Source organism: Serinus canaria (assembly GCF_022539315.1).
Source record: "Serinus canaria isolate serCan28SL12 chromosome 7 unlocalized genomic scaffold, serCan2020 HiC_scaffold_29, whole genome shotgun sequence".
Lineage (NCBI taxonomy): Eukaryota > Metazoa > Chordata > Aves > Passeriformes > Fringillidae > Serinus > Serinus canaria.
The window spans coordinates 4,596,966-4,618,919 of record NW_026108147.1 but is presented as its reverse complement, the minus strand read 5'-3'; the positions used below and the strand labels follow the sequence as shown (position 1 = coordinate 4,618,919).

Genomic DNA, 21,954 nt, shown 5'->3' with positions numbered 1-21,954 from the left:
GGAAAAGTGCAAGTATTATCATGTAGCCATGGAATGTGCTGCTTTTTAACCTGAAAGGGTTGTGGATGTGAGGACATAATGAGAAGCAGAGCAAGGATTTCCAGGGCAAGAGCATTTCAAAGAGCTAATGGCTATTCCTGGGATGCTCCAGTAATTGTGAAGTGAAGCTTTGCAGGATGTTGATTTAAGTGAAAAGGTAACAGGACCTTTATTATTTGCGGGGTAGAAACCTCAGATGTCAGAGATTGTGGAGGAAGACACTGGTGAGTGGTTGTTAATATAACTTTGATTTATTTCAAATGTAGAATAAACGAGTCAAGGTAGTCTCTGCTTTAAATGCCTTTGGTGTTTAAAAGTGAACACAGTCCCTTTAACCTTTTGCAGAATTACAGAAAGTTAATCCCTGTCTCCAGGAGAAGGAAGGTATTATCTCTCATAAAAACACTCACTGGAGGTTTCCTCTTTCTCCCAGAGCCTTTTACCTGTTGGGGGTTGATCTCTGGGCTCCTGCTGCCAAGGGATTCCTTATCCAAAGAATCACTGCTCTAGGAGTGCTTGTGTGAGGGAATGGTCATTTTAGGGAGATGCCAGTCTGTGCTCTGATCTCAAGGGGTGTGGAAGTGCTCATGGAACTCCTGAAGGACAGTGGTGTTCCTTGTGGAATGGCCTTAGGAAAGTTGCTTACCCAGAGAAGCTGTGGCTGCTTCATCCCTGGAAATGTCCAAGGCCAGGTTGGACACTGGGGCTTGGAGGAACCTGGGGTAGTGAAAGCTGCCCCTGCCCATGGCAGGGGGGTGGAATGAGATGAGGTTTCAGATCCCCTCCAACCTAAACCATTCAGTGATTCTATAATGCTTGAACCACCTGAAACATCCCCCCAGCAAGTTAAAATAATGCTGGGATTGCAGATAATTCCCCTGAATAACCCTGTGTCCATATTCAATGAGAAAGATCTCCAGGGAGAAGAAAGTTTCATGTCATTCATGTGACATCTAATGCTGTTCTTAGTGGTTTTATTTGGATATCTCTGAGTGGTGACTTTAGGTACCTCACTCCTAGGAGGTTTGGGTTGCCTCTGTAGGAAATGTTTTCTGCAGGATGCTTGTACAGTTTTTATTGAGGTGGGTTACCCATCCTTGGAGCCCTTTCTTTAGGCACAAGAAATCCTGAATATCTGTGGGTTTTGTCATCATTACTTAATGAAAAAAATAATACAGAGAAAAAAAACCCTAACCCACTGTCTCCCATACCCATTCCAGGGCTTTTTTCCTTAGTCTTCCTGCTTTCCCTAAGGAGGGAGACACAGCTGGGAACAGCCAAAAGGATGAGACAGAGAAGACATCTTCCTCAGCTTGCAGCCCTGCCAGAAATCTCGTGATCTTTCCCATTAACGTGCCACTTTTGTGGGGTTTTGGAGCCCAGATCTCCTGCTGTGCCCCCAGAGAGCAGAGCCAGCAGTCCAGGCTGGGGCTGGGAGCCTTTCCCCATCTCCCCCATCCCTGCTGGCTGCACCTGCACGGCCGCCCTGGGAATTGTAAATCCCACAGGTGGCACCTCGTAAACCTGCCTGGAGAGCCTGGCCCTGCACACAGAGTCCCCCGGGCAGCTTTACAGAGTGATGCCTGCTTGACTGGCAGCTGCTGCTGCTTTATGGGAAGCCAGCACATGTTCCCACTAAAAACCGGGAACAGCGGCTTGGGAAAAGCTCCCCGGCTGCGTGAGAGGCCTCGGCCCCGCTCTCCATCTGGAAGGTGGCTCTTCCTGGCTTTTCCCCTGCATCTGGAAGGTGGCTCTTCCTGGCTTTTCCCCTGCATCTGGAAGGTGGCTCTTCCTGGCTTTTCCCCTCCATCTGGAAGGTGGCTCTTCCTGGCTTTTCCCAGCCACCTTGGATGTGCCTTGGATGTGGTTCAGCGCCTTGGTTGGCTCTGTGGAGGCGGTGGCAGGACGGAGCACAGCCCAAAGCTGTTTCTCATGGAGGGCTGTCACGCCAGGTTATGGTGATGTTGAGCTGGGCACAGAAGGGAGGATTGGGTTGCTTTGGGATTTTTTTTGTTTTGTTTTGTTTTGTAGAAAAGTCTTTTAAAAATTAAGAGGCAAAAAAATCAGAAATCTGGGAATGAGTTTGGGTGCCAGCTGTGATGACAAACTAGTCTGGAAGTGAAAATCCCATCCCAAATCTGGACAAAGAAAGGAGAAGATGGGGGCAACTGGAGGCTCCTGCTGTAACCCATGGAAAATGCAAAGATTAAGTCTTTAAATAATTTTGGAAGCACTTGGGTGGGCTATTTATTGAGTACAGTTGGTGAGGACACCACTCTGGAGTTGAGTCCCACACCAGCATACCCTGCCTGGGAAGTTTGGGGTGACCCACATTATGGGATGCTCAGGGATGATGATCCTACTCTACTTTTCAGTGTTTCCTCCTTTTTCCAGCTGGCAGGCCACTGCTGGATGAAAGAGGAGCCAATGCTCACTGACAGACAAGTGTCACAGCCATCAGGGGGGAACCTGAGTCTTGGGGATAACCACCAAAGGAGCTGGAGATCTGGGCAGGCACTTTTTTCCTGTCTTTATTCAACAAGACCCCAAGTAAGTTTATTTACTCAGATTTTGGCCATAGAGTGTCTGCAAATGCCCGAGTCTTTCCCCACCCCTGTGCATGTCTCCTTTGCTGCCTGGTGTTATTCAGGCTGCACCCTCAACCCATGTGGGAAAAAAAAACACATTTCAAAGGCCAGGGAATCCTGAAGGTTGGAAAACCCTCCAAGATAATCAAGTCCAACCTTTGACTGAGCACTCCATGTCCACTCAACCATATTTCATAAAGTGCCATGTTTCTCTGCTGTTTTCTGGATGCTTCCTTGGGTGGTGACTCCACCACTTTCCTGGGCAGCCTGTTCCAATGCTTCACTCCTTCAGTGAAGAATTTTTTCCTCCTATTCAACCTGAACCTCTCCTGCCATAACTTGAGGGTGTTTTCCCTTGTCCTGTTGATATTTCCCTGGGAAAAGAGGCCAACCTCACCTCTCCAAGTTCAATAGCTGCAACCACAGCACAAAGCAGCCACAGCTCCAGAAATCCCTAAATTGTTTGGTGGAGACTGAAGGAGCACGCCAGGGAAATTATCAGCAGATTCTTGTGCTCTTTCCATGAGCATCCAGTGCTGGCAGAGTGTGGAATTCCTGGACAGGCACAGTGTGGCCACTCCTTTGAATTTCAGGGACAAGTCTCTTTTAATGCCGAGCAAAACTGGTCAATTAGGTGATGATGTTACTTTGAAAAAGCCTCCTCTCTTTTCCATCTGAGTGCATTTGGGGAAGGCTGCTTGTCTTTAGGGTTATCTATTCTGATTTTCCCACAAAAAAAAAAAAAAAAGAAAAAAAAAAAGAAACCTGAGCTTTTTATGCAATCTTCTGCTTCAAAACTTGGCACTCAGAGAGAAATATCAAAAACTGTTTGTCAGGTACTGACATTTGAGTCAGTCTTCGAGGAATTTGAGATTTCTAGAGGTAATGAGGGAGGCTTATGTGGGAAATCTCTGGAGAAACCCGTGTGCTCTGGGGAGTGCTGGGTGAGTTGTGTTGAGAGCAGCTTTTGGAAAGTGGAGCTGCGAGTTCCACAAGCCACTGACAGGAATAACAGAGCATGGGGAGATGTTGTGCAACACATCCAGACCTCAAAGGCTCAGCAGCTCACCACATTCCTGGGCAAAGCTTGGCTCCACTTCATTCCTTATTTTTGCTGGAGAGGTGCACTGGGGTATTGCTGGTGGGTGGGTCATGAACTGGTGTCACTGGCCCAGAGAGGCCATGGGACATCCTGATCTTATGGGGAGCCCCTGAAATGGAAAATAATATTTTATGCCTTGAAAATCTCATTCCCAGATGGAGAAACTGAAGCACCAACAGCATGTGGAGGAGGGATTAAATCTCAGGAGGCTCACCCCAGCTCCAGCACTGAGCTCTTGGTAAGTGCCCAGAGGGTCCTGGCTGCTTTGTGTCTTGGTGTGTCACTCTCTGTGTGATATATCCTTCCAGGAAAATGCTGCTTGTTTAAAAGAGTGAGCCCCCTTTTTAAGGCATGATTTGTGCTCTTGGGTGTAGGTCAAATAGCAGACACTTCTGATTAATGTAACGTCAAGAGATGGCAAAAAAGAAATAAAAAATAATATATAAAAAAAATCACATGCCTCGGTGGGAAAAAAGTATAAAGGACAAACATCCAGTGCTGTTCAACATTTTGGGAGGTGGGGAAAGAAGCAGGAAAGATCATACCTAAACAGAAAGCCAAAGCCAGTGCTTGCAATTGCCAAGACATCAGCCAAAAGGAAAGCTGATGTGATGGCAGTAAAACCTGTGATGGCAGTAAAATCATGTATGAGTCATGATGGGCCAAGAACAAGTTTGCTTTCTTTTCCCCCCTCATTGAGCAGATGATGATTAAAAGATAAATCATGCCTGGAGTCAAATCAAGTGATTGGATTAAAGTTTAGTTGAGTATTTAGAGACTGTTTGGGACACAATGGAAAGCTAATTGAAAACTTACATTTGTGAGACACTTGAACTCTCCAGCTCTTAATAAAATACTACTGCAAAGTACACACGGGTTCCCTGTGGGAGAGATTCCTCTCCACAAGTGCTTTTGCTCCTCAGGTATGTGGAGAAATGGAATTCATTTTCTCTACAAGTTCACCAAAGAAAGGCATGTTCGTGATCACAACTCAGCTATTGCTTGTGGTGCAGCAACTTAATCTGTTCTGCTCACTGAAAAGCAGTGAAGCAAGACAAAGGAAAGTCACTTCTTGGGAAAAAAAAATTAAAATGAGGATTTAAACACTTCATTCTTTAAACTAGACTTTGTTCTTCTGAGCAGCTGGTATTCCAGAGTGACTGGCTGCCTGCACTGGGCTCAAGTGACTCTGGAGTCTTAAAAACGATGTAAAAATTCCTTCTAGATGTGCTGTAGTGGGACATGCCACGCTTTATTTGGGCTAATAATGTAATTACACTCTGGAATCACCCCCAGTCTTTAAGGAACATACCCAGCCTCCAAAGCATTGTCCTTTCTGGTGGAAATGCCAGTGAAACCCACAAATGAAGAAAATAGGCTCCCCTGTGTCCTCACACACATGGACAGGCAGAAATGGAAAACCTGGCTCCTTGTGTGACCTCTGTGAGACCAAGCACGAGCCTTCCTTGGGAATCCTGAGGGGAAGCTGCAGAAACTCTGTGGCCAGGTTCATTTGCCTCCTTTGCACTGTGATTCCCATGGGCCAAAAATGGGTGATGAGTGGGAGCATGGCAGAATTACCCCCTCCACATGTGCAAGGTTTTATACTTCTCTGACTACTTTGACCTTTGGAACAGTTGTTTGGGGTTTTTTTTTCTGCAGTAGGATGTGTTTGTGCAGAGACCACAGGTGGGAGAGAAGTTTTGGGGGCAGAATGGGAAGAAATGATTATGCTGATGAGTATAGGGTGGCTCAAAGAGTGCATTCCTATTCTATGTCTATTCCTAATGTCTAGGAAGACATTTCCTAATGTTCAAAGTGGTTTTTTGCCTTGTTTCTGCTGGTGTCTGTGACTCCACACTCTGTCCCAAGGTTCTGGCTTCCTCTTTGCCTTTTACTTAGCTGAAGGGCTTAGTGTGGCTCCCTATAATTTTTCACCCTGTAGCTTTTTCACCTTTTTAACTTCTTCACATGTGTACAAGACCTCCTGGCATTCCCTCTCCTCAGGCCATGTAGTCACACCCTCACCTTTGCTGAGGCAAGCACAGGTATCTCTGAAGTCCATGGCCTCATGCAGCTTGGCCTTATCTGCTGGAGTCAGCTGAGGCAGGTGAAGATAAGGAATGTAGGGTTCATATTTCGGGGAAATGCAAGTTACCAACTCACTTCAGCAGAGCTTTCACTGAGTGCATCCTGTCTCACATGCACCAAACAATGAAAATCTTAAATGAGTCATACATAAATGCCGTGGCAGACCTCCTGTTTGTGCCAATTAATGTCCATTATTTGCACCAGAACAGGCAGTTCCCCCACGGGGCAGCGGTGCTGTGCGATGTGCCCATGAAAGCAGGGCCAGCATTTCCTTCTTCTTAACAGCTGTGCTTTGTTCTTCACTAGAAGGCTTTGCTGTGTCTTCAAGTGATTAATGTGTTCTGGGAGGCCTGGGTGAGGAGCCATCAGTCACAAGTTATGGGACACTCCTTGGCGGATTAGAGGGAGATAGATCGGGAAGATTAATTCATTTCTTCTCTCCATTGTTGCTGATTCCAAGAAGTTTCTCGCCGGAGCTGAAGCACGTGGGGTGGACGCAGCCCTGGAGGTGACACTGTGCCTTGCTTGAGGTCAGCTGTCTGTGTGTGAGCTCCCTGTGTGGAGCTGCCAGGAACAGGATGGAGTGAGGAACACGGGGAAGCTGGAGAAAGCTGCTTTGGGGGTGATGGTGCTCACAGAGCGCTGGGAAGAAAGGAGAAGGCTCAGTGCCTAAAGGGGCTGTGAGAGGCCTGAAGAGGCATTTCTTAGTGATAGAACAAGAGAGAATGGCTTCAAACTGCCAGAGAGCAGGGTTGGATGGGATATTGGGAAGGAATTCTTCCCTGTGAGGTTGGGGAGGCCCTGGCACAGGGTGCCCAGAGAAGCTATGGCTGAACTGACTGAGGTCATGGTGCAGAGCATTGCCTTGCATGGGAAAATTGCCTTGAATTTCCTCCTGACCATTGGGAAATGAGGAGCTGAGGGGGCTTTTATCTGGTCTTGGTCAAAAAGAAAACTTACCTGCTTTCTAGCATGTTCTGAGCTTGGTGAGTGCCTCTAGAATAACAAGTTGAATGCAGCCTGAGACCATAGAATCCTAGAACAGTTCGTGTTGGAAGGGATCTTAAAGACCTCCTTGATCCAACATCTTACATGGCAAGGACACCTTCCACTATCCCAGGGTGCTTTGAGCCCTGTCCAGCCTGTCCTCGGACACTTCCAGGGATCATGGGGCATCCACAGCTTCTCTGGGCACCATGTGCCAGGACCTCACCACATTCTGAGTATGCATCAACTCTGTGTAAGAGCCATAACTGGGAGTAGATTTGAAGCCCTGTGTCTGAGGCTGTGATATCTTACAGTGTGGCATTTTGTCAAAGAACTCGTGTGTCTCCTTCCACTACAGCCACTGGATTTGATGAGCTGGGCTCTGTCTGAGTGCTTTGACTCAGGCCACAGCCTGTATTGGGCCTCATAAAAAAGGTATGCATGATTTCAGGCTCTCCTCCCCTCCTGGATAACTCATCTCCTCCACTCTAATGAAAGTACTAATAATTATAACAATAGGAGATGTGCATTATCCTGAGGGCCTGTGCACTGCGTCCCCCCGAGAGCTCTTCTGTCAACTGCTCTTAATATTCTTGTGCTCTTTGCAGCCCTTATGGTTAGAAAACCTCCATGAGGGGGAAGCACGCAAAAAACACGACCCAGAACTGAACAAATCACGCTGGGTGGAGTCTGGGGATGCAGAGCCCTGGATGGATGCTCGGAGGACAGCACGAACATCTTCCTCCTGCCTTGGAGAACAACTGGGTTCGATTACGCGTTGCGCAAACTCGCTCTGGTTTGGTTTTCCCCTCGGAAGGCGAGGGCAGATGTTGTGTTCTGAGGCTGCCGTGGGGTTCCAGCCCCTGGGCTGTGTTTCAGGACCGAATCTCCCACTTTGTGATGCTCCTTTTGGGGGTGGGCAGGCAGCTGGAAACAGGGATGGGAGCTGTTGGATGTCTTTGCTACCCACCGAACACCCTGTGCTTTGCGCCTGTGGAAGTAAATCAACTGGGGCCAAGGGACACCAAAACCCATGGCATGAATGTGAAGGGATGTCTGTGCTGAGCTCTGGGGCATCTCCATGGAGTGTTACAGGGTACTAATATGCATTTCCTTTGGGGGGAAAAAGGAATCTCCTGGCTGTGAGAGCCCAGAGTTTGTGCTGTGGCCATGGAAGTCCTTTGAGAAAGCCAAGCACGTGTGCTGGCCTTCCCCTCAAAGCAAATATTCTTTGTGCAAGCTAATAATTTTAGCAGGGATTCCTTTCTTCCTCTTGAGGAGAGTTAAATGAAGTTATGGGTCAGTGAGAGGGCATCTGTACAGCATAGAGGAAGAATTTCCAAGCCTTGAGTGTAGTCCCTTCATTTGGAGAAGGCCTGGTCAAATTGGCTTTCCAAAACATTTTCTTTATTAAAGATTTTATTGGTGCTTTTTGCTGGTTTGCAGAGGCTGTTAAGCCCCTCTGAACTGGTAGGACTCAATGGATGGAACTGACAAGAAGCTGAGGGAAGTTTTAACCATTTCCATCTGCAAAGCAGAACTTCCCAGTAGTTTCCACCATACTTGTCCAAGTTTCTGGATACAAATACTGTGTCATTTCCAGGAGAGAGTGATGTTGTTCCTCCTTCTAGCTGGTAAAAGTATTCCCATCTAGGCCTGGAAGTGCCAACACAGATCCAGTATGCCGAGGTTCTTCTGCACTCAGATTCTCAGGCTCACCCCAAATCCTTTTTGTTCTGGAAGAGGGGATTGAAAGCTCTCTGAGCAGCTTCACTTATAATGTTCAGACCTCCAGCGTGTAGGAATGGGGCAGTCAACAGCTCTCCTTGGGGCTGTAATATCCTCACTCAGAAACCACTTTAAATCAGAATCGAAGCTCAATGAGGACTGTGCATTCACCAGTGAAATTAATAACTGGCTGTTGAGTTTGTAGTTCCCTTGAAAAGGCATTGGGTAAAAAAACACTGACTCGTGATGGGAGAACAGGGGCCAGAAACTGAAACTAATCTTAATGAAAAAGGGTATCCAACAAGCCACAGGGCTGTAAAATCTGCCTGATCAAATCTCCACTGGACCATACTTCCTTGAGTCCCGATTTTGAAAGCCCAATTTCCTGCGAGATTGCATGATTATTATTTTTTAATCTAAAATGTATGGCCGCGAGGGAAAAAAAAAAAAATAGAAAGAAAAAAAAAGGCATTTTAAAATAAATAAATCTGGCGACGCAAATGAGATCACGGAGCGGTTTGCTGGAAATGCCGAACATTGTGTTGCCCAGAACTTGGCATTTATGGAAGTGACCAGCGGGGAGGAAATGGAATTGTTCTCATGGCTGGTGTCAACTTGGATGATCGAGCCACGCCGCAGATTTGGCATCCCTGATGGAAAAGAGAGGCTTTCCAGGCCGGTACGATCCCGCTGCGGAGCGTCAGTCGTTGCGTAGGTTGGGGTCGGCGAGGATTGACAACAGGGAGGGACAGCATTCTATGAGTCTGGCGCTTTCTTGTCCCAGATTAATGATCTTCCAATCTGGTTTTCAGGCACACAGACTCAGTCACACGTAAATAAAAAACAGAGGGAAGCTTTTAAGAGACTCAGATGCTTGGTATTCCAAGCAACAGCGAGAGCGATGCCTTGCGAAGACGCCCCGTTGAGTGAGAACATTGTGGGGCCTTTGTGCCTCACCTTTTCCCTGGGATTTCTCTCTGAAGGGATTCCAAGCTCTTTTTCCCTCTGGGTAGTTGGTCCTGGTTTCAGATTAAAATTTAGTCTTGCCTTAGCAGGGTTCTTCAAAAGACAGGTGCTGCTGGAAGGTGGTGTGGCCTCCTGAAGGTCTGATCCAGCCCCTGGGGACGTCTCTTTGTAGGAAGATGAAATCTAAGGCAGCTGCTCTTCCTTAACTTGCCTGGTGTGGAGAGATTCCTATGGCTGGGGAGGATGGACCCAGCTTCCTGAAGGTCTCAGGAGCTGTGGTCCAGGAGGACACAGCTGTGCTAGAGGTGTAGGAGGCTGAAGCTTGTGGTGGTTGTGGTGGGTCAGCACAGGACAGGAGTTGCATCTAAGCAGTGCCCAGTGGCTCTCCAGGCATTTCTCAAATGGAATTCCAGGCAGAAAACCAGGCAAAGAAGGCAAAGCTGTTGTCATGTGGCCCTTCTCCTCTTTGATATTTCACGTGCCTCTGGTGGAGCAGCCCCACCTGGTCTGGTCAGGCTGTGCCAGCACTGCGGGCCAAGATCCAATAAAGTTGTTGTTTCCAATTAAAAAAAAAAGCCCACACAAGAGCTGTAGGAATGGCAAAGCCACAGCCTGGCAGGGGACAGGCTTGAGCACCACTTCACTGCAGGAACAACATTAAAGCCTCATCCCATTCCCACTGAAATTGGTGGCAAAGCCCCCACTGACCTCAGTGGGAGCAGGATCAGCCCCCCATTCATGGTTGGGGTGGTTCCACTGGGGCCTCACTCTTGTTTTGGGGTCTGTGGCTGCTCCAGCGAGGCAACGCTGGTGAGCGTGGGTCAGGACAGGAGTTGCGTCTAATCGGTGCCCTGTGGCTCTCCGTGCATTTATCAAATGGAATTTCAGGCAGAAAACAAAGGGATTGAAAGGTTGAAAAACAAGGAAGGAATGTGCACTTGGCAGCTCTGCTAACCAGATGTTTGTTTCTCTTTCCTTGTTCTCAACAATGACTAAAAAACTCGTGAACAGTCTCAGGCCCAGCGCAAGGTCAGCCCGAAAAGTAGGTAAGAGGTGTCGCAACAAGGCGGAACGGACAGCTGGGGATGGAAAATGTTAATTTGTCCCAGGATCCAGGCCTGTGGCTCAGAAGGCAGGGCCCAGCCCCCAGAAGGCCCGGGCACATGTGCTCTCCCTTCCCAGTGCAGGCCCCGGCGGGCACGCGAGGCTCTCCTGGAAGCCCGCGGCGTTCCCTCCGCGCTGGAGTGTGTGAACTGCTTCCAAGGGCAGCTGAGGGCTGCAGCCAGAGCAGAGAGCAGCCAGTGCTGAGAGAGATACACCTAAATCCATGCATCCATTTCCTGGGAAGTGCCTGAGCAGCGCAGCAGCAAGCTGTAGCTTGTGTGATTTTGTGGAAGAAAACAGCGCTTACGGAGGAAGTTTTATTATATAGCAGTTTTCATTGCGTTGCATGAACTGCCTTCCTGAAGAATCCCTGAGTTTTTTGATAAAATCAGTCCAAACAGGGAAGATTAACAATAGGGAAGCAGCAGCATGATGCTTGAGGTTGCAGAGCTGTGAATTGGCTTTCCAGCCTCTCTGTTCTATCACCCCTGACAAGGTGCACTTCTTCAGCAGCATCTCCTGAAGGCTGTTCCCAGGACCGGCATCTTTTTCCCTTGTTTCACCGAAAAAACACCTCATTAATCAGTCTGCAGGGGAAGCAGATAAATTTTAAAAAGTAAAAAGAAGAAAAAAGGAAATACTATTAATTTTTATTAGCAAGGAAACTGAGCCAGAGAGGTAGAAGTGACTCATTTGCGACTTGCTTCTCCATTAATGATAGGATTAGGAGCTGAGCTCTTGTTATCTGACCAGCTGGCTCTTTTTCAGATCACATCTGTCCAGTAGTGACTCCACAGCCAAAGAGCAAGTTTGGCCAGGAGGCAGAGCTTTACTAAACCAGTGAGCAGGAGATTGGGATTGCCTGACCTTTGATTTAAATCACCATCACAAACAAATCATGTTTTAGCAACTGGTTTCTTCAGGTACCACCATTTTCAGGGAAAAAAAAAAAACCAAACAGGTGTATTTAAGTTATACAGAAATGCTTACTTGGGCTGTGTGTGACAGTGAATCAGGATTTTGGATTTCCAGCTGGGTTAGGATCAGCTGAGCTGGGGCCAGCAGCATCTCATCAGTACTCAACAAACTTGTCCAGCTCAATGCTTGTGAGCATGACGTGGATTAATCTGTGGGTAAAAACCAGACTGCACTGCCCGAGGAGGACAACCCTGGGTAAAATCAAGCTGCAGTTTCCAGAGAAAAATGTTGTGAGTGTGGCTCCAGAGTGTCAGGAGGCTGCAGAAGGGAAGTGAGGATGCTCCTCTCACCTACTTTTCCTGTCTCAGCAGCATTTGAATGGCCTCCCAAAGTCAGCCTTGACCCAAGGCCAAGTTGATTCCTGTCCATCCTAAGCTTTGGTGTAACAGGCATGGGGAGCAGCAGGGATGCTCCTCATGCCACCCCCTGGGACATCATTAATGTGCTCAGGGAAAAGCAGATTTGTGAGGATGTAGAGGGAGAACAGGAAAGGAGGCTCCTTCTGGAAGAGCTCCTGTGCACGAGTCCAAGCTCACTCTTAGCCACAATCCAGCAGGGATGTGGCTGATCTGCTGTGATGAACCCAAGCCCATCCATCCTCCTTGATAACATGGAGCTGTGCCAGGGGAGGGTTTGATTGGATCTCAGTAAAAAGGTTCTTCTCCCAGAGGGTGCTGGGCACTGCCCAGGCTCCCCAGGGAATGGGCACAGCCCTGAGGCTGCCAGAGCTCCAGAAGGGTTTCACCAACACTCCCAGGGATGGACAGGGTGGCATTGTTGGGGGGGGGGTCTGTGCAGGGCCAGGGGTTGGACTGGGATTATCTTTGTGGGTCCCTTCCAGCTCAGAATATTCCATGATTCCTGTGGCTGAAGCAGCATTTCCTCTGCACACCAGCACTCCCTAATGCCCTTGGGCAAGGCAGACCATCAGTGCAAGGGCTCTCTCCCTCTCCCTCACAATTAGATCCCTTTTCTGTGGAAGCCGGGTGGTGTCATCTGCACGAGAGGTTTTGTTCCATGTTTGGGAGAAACACTGGCCAACCCTCCCTCCTCCCTCTGCTCCCCAGATCCCTGGCTCTCTTCAGAACCACACGGAAAAGAAATCTTTGTTTGTTTATGGAGTTTCTGGGAGCCTCAGGTTTGTTTTCCTCTGTCCTCCCTCCTGCCAACGCTGGAAGTGCCGGAACATAAAAGAGAGTCATTTCTCTTGAGTTGCCTGCCATGGTTGGAGGGAGCAGTGCCAGGAATCTCAGGAGAAATCTGCTCCTGATCTTCCCAGCACAGCCTTGCAGAGTGGAGGGATGGAGAAGAGCTAAGCAAAGCATCTGGGCTGCTGGATGCCAGCAGAGCCTGCGCTCCAGCTGGGAATGTGTCGCTGTTCCCTGCAGTAAGGGCAGTGGCATGCAGAGCCAAGGCCAGAGGGAGGTGGTGGCCATCTGCCTGCAGCTTTTCTGTGCCCAAAAGCCTCAATTCACTGCGCCTTTAGTGCAGATGATGAAGCAAAACCTCCAGATCCACATTTTGGACCACTTAAATACCCTTGTGGGCTTCAAGAATGACCTCACCTAAGCCCCCTCTGCCTCCCACCCGACCCAAAAGCTGCTTTGAAAACAAAGCCTTGCTCCTGCTTCAACCTGAGGAATGGGAGTTGTCCAGAAAAGTTTGATTCTGCCTTCATGGGCTTCCAGGGTGGAGTCAAGCCCCCTTGTTCCCAAAAAGATGGTGGTGGTGGGAGCCAGTGAGGTGTCCAAGGAAAAGTGCTGAGCCCTGGCTGAGCTGATGTTGTGCTGAGCTGCCCAAGTTCCCATCAGAGAGGTGCAGTGCAGGGAAGAACCAAATTTTCCTGCAGCCCAATGTAGGTGGTGGCAGAAGGCCTTACTGGGTGGGACCAGCTGGAATTGGAAAGTCAAAAAGCAGAAATCTGCTCTGGCTTTGGTGTGGGCCTTACTCTGGGTGGTGGGAGGTGTAACCTGCAGGTGAAGGAGATTCAGATTCTGGTATCAAGGATGTCTGTGAACACAGGAGAACCTGCATGGATAAAAATCTGCTTCAGGCCACTGAGAACTGAAAAACATCCCACAGGAGATGGGATTTTTCCTTATGTCCCTTGTGCATCCAAGAAGGACAACTGGGGACACTGCATAACCTGGTGACAACACAGGACAGCACAGTCTTCCTGTGCCCACCGGTTGTGATTCCTTGCTGAGGGCAGCCAGGAATTTAGTGGATCCCTAACTGTGTGTGAGCCTTTCCTTGATCTGTTGCTGTTATCTCATTCCATGGCTTTCCTTGGCTGCAATCCCAGCAGGATCCTTCCGAAGAGGTCTTTGTGTGAGTGGGAGAGGAGCACTGTCCTTAAAGGTGGATGTTTGGGGGCATTTTGTGTCTTAGTCCCTCACAGCATTCAGATCTATCAGGTTTGGATTCCTGGCTGACCTTTTCCCTCTGCTCTCCAACCCTCCTGCTACCTGCAGCTCCAGAGACTTTAAGCCATCATTCAGAAGGCTCAGAAAATCCTGGGTCAAGGCCTAAATCCCCTTCTTTTCTACACCAGTACACAAATAACTGAGCTGTCCCCCAGTGAGCTCCCAATCCCCTGGAAAAAACAGGGTGAAAAGTTCAGGAAACCACGATCCATTTCACAGCAGACTTGCAAAGCACAAATATTAATACCAATAAAACAAGGAGGGGAGGGGGTACTGGTGGAATTCGGTTGCCAGTGGCTGACAGACCTTCAAATCCTCAAACTGGGAGCAAAGCTTTTAATCCACACACAATAAACCATCCCACCTCCAGAAGCAAGAGCAAACTGCCTTTTTTAAGGTGGATTATCACAAAAAAAAAACCCAGCCCAAAAAAACCCTGCCATTGCTGAGCTTTCCTGTAAACCATCAGCCTGGATGTATTTTATGATGTGATTTATAGAGTTTGTTTCTTAAGACTCAAAGCAACATTGCTATAAAAGTATAAAAGATGCTTGTTTTGGTAGAGGATGAATGCCACTGCCTTTTATTTTTTCCCTCGTGGGGAATCTGCTGGGTGGGTTAGCACCACTTGGAAAGATGAATTCTTCATGTGTGGGCATCCACTGGCAGCCTTGGAGGAGATTATTGTGTCATCATCCCTCTGGTCAGCAGCAGCCCCAGAGCTGCTCCTCAAGCTCAGAGATTAATTAACCAGTTGGAAAACAAGGGGAATGTGCTTCCTTGTGCTCCCATCACCAGCCTGGCTGATTCCTCCCTCTGCAGGATTTCTGCAGAAGGGTTTGAGGGTTGCTGTTGCCTGTTTAAGTCATGGAATAGATTAGATAATCCCTAGGCCTTTTCCACCTCTAGCACTTGTGGTTCTGCTTAAAGAGCTGTCAAGTCCTGGATTTAAAAGGGCAGAACAAGCCAAGGCTTTTGAGGTTCTGCTGGGAGGATTACAACTTGTAACACATTCCAAAGCCTTCCAAAAGTGCCGGCAATTTCAGGTTTCCGGACAGAATGTGTTATTCAGCTTTCTGCAGATCTTCTTTGGAGTTCATCACACAATCCCAGTTTTCTTTCTGCATGAAGATTCCACTAGCCTGAGACTGCCTTTGGTGGGAACATGCCCTCCCTTTCATCATTTTTGACTAAAGATGTTTGCCTGTTGCTGCAGCAAAACAAATTTCCTTACAGTAAAAAAAATAAAAAACAAAACCCTGCATCTGCCAATTCACTTTTAAATGTGGCTCTTGGAATTTATAGGAAAGCAAAAGGTCCCAGGGAAGTGAATTATTGTCTTGTAACCCTGCCAAGTGTACATTAAAAAAAAACCAACCCCTGATATGTCTTTGGCCTCCTTGCTTTTATTGTGATCTATAGGCTGCACATAACCATCGTATCTCCGATGGTGAGGGAGAGGGCTGGGGAGTTTTTGAAGGAGGTTAAGGAGCTTTCCACTTCCAGATCATTTCTCTGACCTTGGCTGGCTGCTGCTTTTTTGTAGTGAGTCCTCACAGTGGAGGAGCAACTGATTTGTGGGAATGCTGAGGAATGACCAAAGGCACGTTGGTGGAGCATCCCTGGAGCCAACAGGGCTGCACCCATTTGGCCAGGAAATGTGAGCTCTTCCCTGGAGAGCTTCTCCCAGAGGAAATACTGGGGAGGACCACCTGTGGTCCACATCCATTGGCCTCCAAGAGATGCCCTGATTTGGTCTCTGGAGCCCAGAGCTTGGCTGTGGGCACAGTGTCTGCCCTGTCACAGGTGAGTTAGCAAGGTCTGGTGGTCAGATCCTTCTCCTCCCTAAGGAAAACCTGGGAAAATTTGGTGGTGAGCCTCAGTCTCTGCGTTTGTGTGGGCTTGGGGGAAGATTTGTTAATTTGGCATCTGGATTTGAGGCTGTAAATGCTCCAGAGGCTGTGGGCAAGGAGTGTGGGCTTGGAGAAGGGAGAGGTTGCTGGGTTTGCATTAGTCAATGTGCCATGTTAATTAACACAGGCCATAGAAATGACAATATTTACATTATATTCTGCTGTCATGGTTCCTCAGTGCTGCTGCTGGAGTTTGTTTGCCCGTAACCACAGTGCTCACTTCCAATGGGACAGCATTCTCAGGAAGTGTCTGTCGGGAATTCCGAGCCTTCTTATGCAGTGACATTTCTATGCCAGTCATCAAATTCCATCTGACTGGGTCTGCTTGTAAATCAGAGTAACTCCTTCGTGTAAAAGGAAATGGATTTGGGAGACACCAGTTCACAAACCTTGTGGTGGACACGAGGTGTTCACTCACCATTCCTTTCTCCATCACTCAGCTGGATAAAATTCCAGCTCTCTCAAAGCAGACCTGGATTTCCTGCTCTCAGTGAGGAGTTGGCTTCCTGGTTTTGAGAAAAACCCAAATTTTCTTTCTAAAACTTCAAATTTTGAAATGGGGTGGATATCTGAGCTAATTCTTCAAGTACACGTGCATTTTATGAATCAGATCTCTGAAGCTGGGACCTTCTTTCAAGTCACAAAAGATCCTAAGATGAGGAAATGTAGAATTTCCAAGCTTTGGATGGGAGTAAAACTGTATCCTTGCCACTCAGAAGAAATCTGTTCCATAACTTGAAAGGTAAATTATAAGATTATCAACACTTGGGGATGATAAAGGCATCAGTTTACTTCTTTTTGTGCTGAAACCATGGCAGCATAAAATTTCTTATGCCAAATTTCCTTGCCTATGCTTTGATTTTTTTTTTCCAAGGGCATTAAGGAATGATGGTGCTTTGCTGTTTGGTCGAAAAAATTTGGCTTCTTCCTTCATAGTTTTCCTTTCAGCAATCCACAGGCATCACAAGGGTGGAAGAAAAATAATTGGCCTATAACTTTGCCCAGCTCAGGGAAAACACACAATTAGCATTGCTGCAAATTGCTCCTGGATTAAATTGGTGAGTTGAAAAGTGGAAAAGCCAAAGACCCCTGGAAATTGGAAAATTTCCCTCTTTGCCTTGGGGTGTTTATGATCTGAAGGCGTCACTTGTATCTCCGGGCCTTGTTTCCCTAATGGAGCATCCCTTGGGAATTTTCTCCATTGGAGACATCAAAGCCAAGCGGGTAAACTGGCATGGGAGCATGAGGGAAAAGGTGAAAGCTGTGGGAAACGATGCCTGCAGGCTCTGTGTTCCACATCAAGTGCAGGCTCTCCCCAGCCCTAAAACCAGAGCTCCATAAAGCTCTGGGTGAGCTCCTTAATGGGCGTAAAATTCCTTGCTGCCCTTGTTCCCACAGCCTCTCACCTGGCTGGAGCTGGGAGAGCAGGAGCATGGAGGCAGCTGGAACCCTCCCAGGGGTAGGGAACGGCTCCAGCCCTCCCCAGGTGCAAAGGTGAACATTCTGAGGAGGGACGTGCCCAAATCTCACGGCAAGTTAAATCGCGGTAAATTAGGCAGTTCTTTGCCTTGGGCTTCCACGTTTTGTAGTGTGGGGAAAAAAGGAGGGCATGGAGAGGTGAGGTGGAATTCTGACCATCTCTCTGGTGCACTTTGGAGTGCCCAGCTCCTTCCTTTAGAGCCCCCTGTGTCACTCATGCCCCGGGGTCGGGGCAGGAACAGATGAGAGTCAGGATCGCAGCAAAGGCAAAGAAGAACTTTATTCAAAAGAACCGCGCGGTTTTTATAGAGTGGTACCATAGATTCTATTCTATTGGCTAACAAATAACATCTTTCTCACTCACTGTCCTTGAGAGGAAAAGTAGAAAAACAGTACCAGCAAGTTGTTTATAGTCACCAGGTTATCACATCTTTGTAGCTCCCTAAAATCTCTCACAAGCCGCTGTGGGAAACGCTTGCCGTTTCTCTCTCCCTGTCCCATGGCATCCACACCCCTGGACTCCCTTCCATGGGTTTTTTGTTCCATGTGTAAGACCCCAACTGGTTCAGCCAACAAGGATCAGGCATGAGGGGTGCAGCAGACACAGAGCCCCTTGGAACAGAGACATCCTGAGGTCAAGGGGCTGGGAAAAAACCAGTCCCAAAATGCAGATCCACTCAGCTGTCCATTTTCACCCCAATGGGAGATGCCAGCCCCAACCCACCCCATGGCAGGGAATAAACCATTCCCTAAACCTTCCTCTCTCCCTCATGCAAAGCACAGCCCAAAACAGCTGAAATGTCCCTTGTTCTCAGTGAATGCTACCAAAACAGCCGTGGGGAGCTGAAACATTTGACTTCTAATAGAAACAGAGTAATTTACTGCAGATTCTGTGTAGGAAATGAGAATTTTGCCCCTGTGGGATGGGTCTGGCCCTGCCCCAGGCCTCAGCTCTGGGAACCAGGGGCAGAGTAGGAAGGAGCTCTTTCGAAGCACATAAAAACTGTCATCTGGAGAGGGCAGCCACCAAGGAGCTGCACATTTTGGGTTTTTTTTAAATAATGGAGAGATGTGGGCTTCTTTCATTAGCTGCAGGCTGTGGGAGCTGTTGAGCTGAGTGCTGTGTGTGACAGGCACAAGGAATGGCCCTGCCGTGGGGCAGGTGGAAGGGATTTGAAGGATGCTGTAGGGAACAAGTGGCTGAGAAGCAGCTTGAGGTCATGCACAAGCTCAGGGCTGGCTCCTCATCACAAAACCCCTCAGACCCATGTCTGCCTACCTTGGTAGCAGTGTTGCCAACACCTCTCAGCCCTTCCCTCCAGGCAGGTTTTGTCCATTCAGACACCTTGGGCTCTGAGGAATTCCTCCTCATCCCACCAGTGAGCGCAGCATCCCTCAGTCATCTTCAAACCATGGTGTTTTCAGAGACCCTGACCCCCAAGAACATCATAGTGTGATGACAAGACAGCAGCTAAGGTGGGTAAGTTGTTCCACGAAGAGTGGGGCAAACTAAGCCTGCATTTTGTATGAAGATGCACTCTTTTTATGTCCATTCTTCTCACTACAACTCATTTCACCCCATTCTGTCTTTCCTCCCAACAAAGGGAGGAAATGATGACTCCATGTTATAAAAGGCTAATTTATTATTTTATGATCTATATTATATTAAAGAATGCTGTGCTAAAACTGTACTAAAGAACAGAGAAAGGATACAGACAGAAGGCTAAAAAGATAATAATGAAAGCTCGAGACTCTCTCCTCAGAGTCCGACACAGCTTGGCCCCAGTTGGCCAATAAGTCAAGATAATTCATACCAGAAACCAACCAAACAACCACCTGTTGGATAAACAATCTCCAAACCACATTCCAAAGCAGCAAAACACAGGAGAAGCAAATGAGATAATATTGTTTTCATTTTATCTGAGGCTTCTCAGCTTCCCAGGAGAGACATCCTGGGCAAAGAGGATTTTTCAGATAATATGACAGTGACATTCAAACCCTGCCATTTTCCACTCAGCAGTGCTCAGGAGGGTTTGGAAAGCCTGTGGAAACAGCTCCAGACTGGCCTCATTCTGCCCTTAAAAACACCTCATGTTTTAGGAACAGTGGATTTGCAGGTGTGGACTGTCCTGGGTGGGATGGACCACAACCAAAAGCCAGGACACAGCATCCTGCTTCCTCTGGGGAATGGCAGCTGTGTCCTGCAGAGCTGGGAGCTCCAGGGGTGCCACTGGAGGCCGGGGGAGTCTGTGCAGCCCTGGTGATGGGAGCTTTGAGCACACTGGGGATTTTCCTGATTAAATCCTGCTCCACCCCACCCCAAAGGGAAACTGTTTAACTTTGTGGGGGAAGTCAAGCACTGGAGCACGAGGAAATGCCAGATTTATAGTTGCCACTGTAATCTCACACATGTGCTTTGATGCAGCCTTCAGTAACCTGACTCCCAGAGCTTTTCCTAGAAGCCTGCACTGGTTTGGCTGCTGACAGCAGTTTGGATCAGGCATTTCCAGCCTTGGAATGCCTCGTTCTCCCACCCAGGCAGCTCCCTGGCACAGGTGATGGGAGTGTGTGCAAGGTCAGAGTGCACAGGGGTGACTCTGAGGGCACTGCACCCAACACCTGACGGGAATTGCCTCTGCTCCCAGGAAACTGCAGTTTCCCAGGCCTTCTGCTGCAGGGGGTTTATTTTCCCAGGCAGTTTTGAAGCATGGTGGCATCTGAAACCAAGGCTGAGCCCTGAGTATCCAGTCAGGGAAGCCCTAGAAGTGCATGTCCACTGATCCCACCTGTGTTTGCTACAGCATGGGAGAAAGCAGAATATTCTTTCTGAGACTGTCACATCTCTGGGCTTCATATCTTGTTGATCCATGACTCTGTTTAGGAATTAATATTAGAGGGATTCCCTAACTGCAGAGCCCAGCACCAGCACGCTGTGGGCAGGTTTTGGTGGGGCTAAGGGAGTGCAGACTGGATGGGAAGGCATGGAAGACTGGGGAATCCAGGCACTGAGTGGGAAATTCCTGTGTTTCTGCTTTTGGGGAAAGAGTGAGCCCATGCTTGTCTCCCTCTTCAGGGCTGAGATAAACAAATGAGAAGGCCATTAATAAAAAACCCAAAACAACAACTAATGGAGCTTCTTAATAAAAATAGATTGGATTTGGATCCATTTGGATGTGGGGAGAAATAAACCTTTGCATGGGATGCCAGGAATGTGTGGGATCACTCCAGGCTTCCAGCCACCTTCCTAGCTGCAGGAATTTAGGGTTACTTACATTACCTTAAGGTAGAAGCTATGATTCCAAGGAGCTGAGGGGATTCATATCCTTTGGAAGGAGAAATGACACATCTAGTGAGAGGTGGGATGTGTCTCACAGCTCCAGGAGCTGGGCACGGACGTGACTCAGGGGGATTCATCGGAAATTACTCAGGGAGCTGTCAAAACACAGCTCCATTGCCCTCGGAAATTGGTCATTTGAAGCAAATTTGTCAGCAGATCACTTGGAACTGATTTGACCCCGTGTGGTGGCTGATCTGAAGGCTGAATAATCGTGTGCTTGACCTAATCTTGCAAAAATCTTCACACTAATGACTAATAGAACTTCCCTGCTTAAAGAAAACATCTGCACGTTGCAAATCTCGAATGTGTGGAGGTCCCCGGTTAAGACCATCCCTGAAAAACAATTTTCATTTCCTCAGTGATTTACAGTGTTCAGTTTACTGGGCTGCCTTTTAAGTTGTCTGCTGGGATCCACTTCAGACATATCAGTGGATTCCTGTCTATCTCAGCCTGGGATTCAAAATTGGTCCCCTGGCCTAATTCATATAATACCAGCAGTGGCAACTCTCAACTGGAGGTGCAATAAAAGGGAGAGGCTGCAGGAAGACAGATGAAAACCAGGCTTTCCTTGGAAAAGCAAGTGTTGACTTGCTCCCAATCCATAAATACCTCTTTGGGGAGGACATTTTGGATGTGAGAACTTTTTCTGCAGAAGGTGAAGACACAGGGATGCAGCAGCTCAGGAGAAGGTTGTCAGAAGGCCTCGATTCCACAGCAGGGAAAACCATTCCCATTCTCACCATTCCCATGCTGCTCCTGGATTGCACTGAAACCACTTTGGATGTGGGGAGAAATAAACCTGATTTTCCAGACTCATTTTAGTTTACTTTAGGACTGGATGAGCTCTCCGTGGGGAGAGAAAAGAGGAGGGAAGGTCATTCCAAGGAAAAAGGAACATCTTGATTATGGATTTGGAAGCAGTAACAGGGAGAAGCCAGGAGGAGAAATGCAAACAGAAATGCAATTACAGGAGGAGAAAATGCAAACTTTGGAATGCACCTGATGTGGCTCCTTGCCAGCCAGGAGGGGCAGGAGCCACAGGAAGGAGCTGTGAGGGTTCAACCACGGCCAGAAACATCCACTACAATATTTCCACTTCATGTGTCCTTGGGTGTTTTGTTCAGCGAGCTGCAGATCCATTTGCCTCCTAAATAAGAGGCTGACAGTGGGAGTTTTTGACCTAAAAAAGGAGATATCTGAGGGCCTTGCACACTGG

General features: G+C 48.0%; 1 protein-coding gene across 1 annotated transcript in view; it reads left to right on the top strand.

Annotated features, from left to right (window-relative positions):
- LOC115484485 (uncharacterized) overlaps positions 1-21,954 on the top strand; it is a 55,169-nt gene that overhangs the window by 15,518 nt on the left and 17,697 nt on the right. The window contains exons 3-4 of the mRNA XM_050987543.1: positions 2,434-2,589; positions 3,885-3,967. Of these exons, the coding sequence (XP_050843500.1) occupies positions 2,434-2,589; positions 3,885-3,967 (239 nt within the window). The remainder of the gene's footprint in view (positions 1-2,433; positions 2,590-3,884; positions 3,968-21,954) is intronic.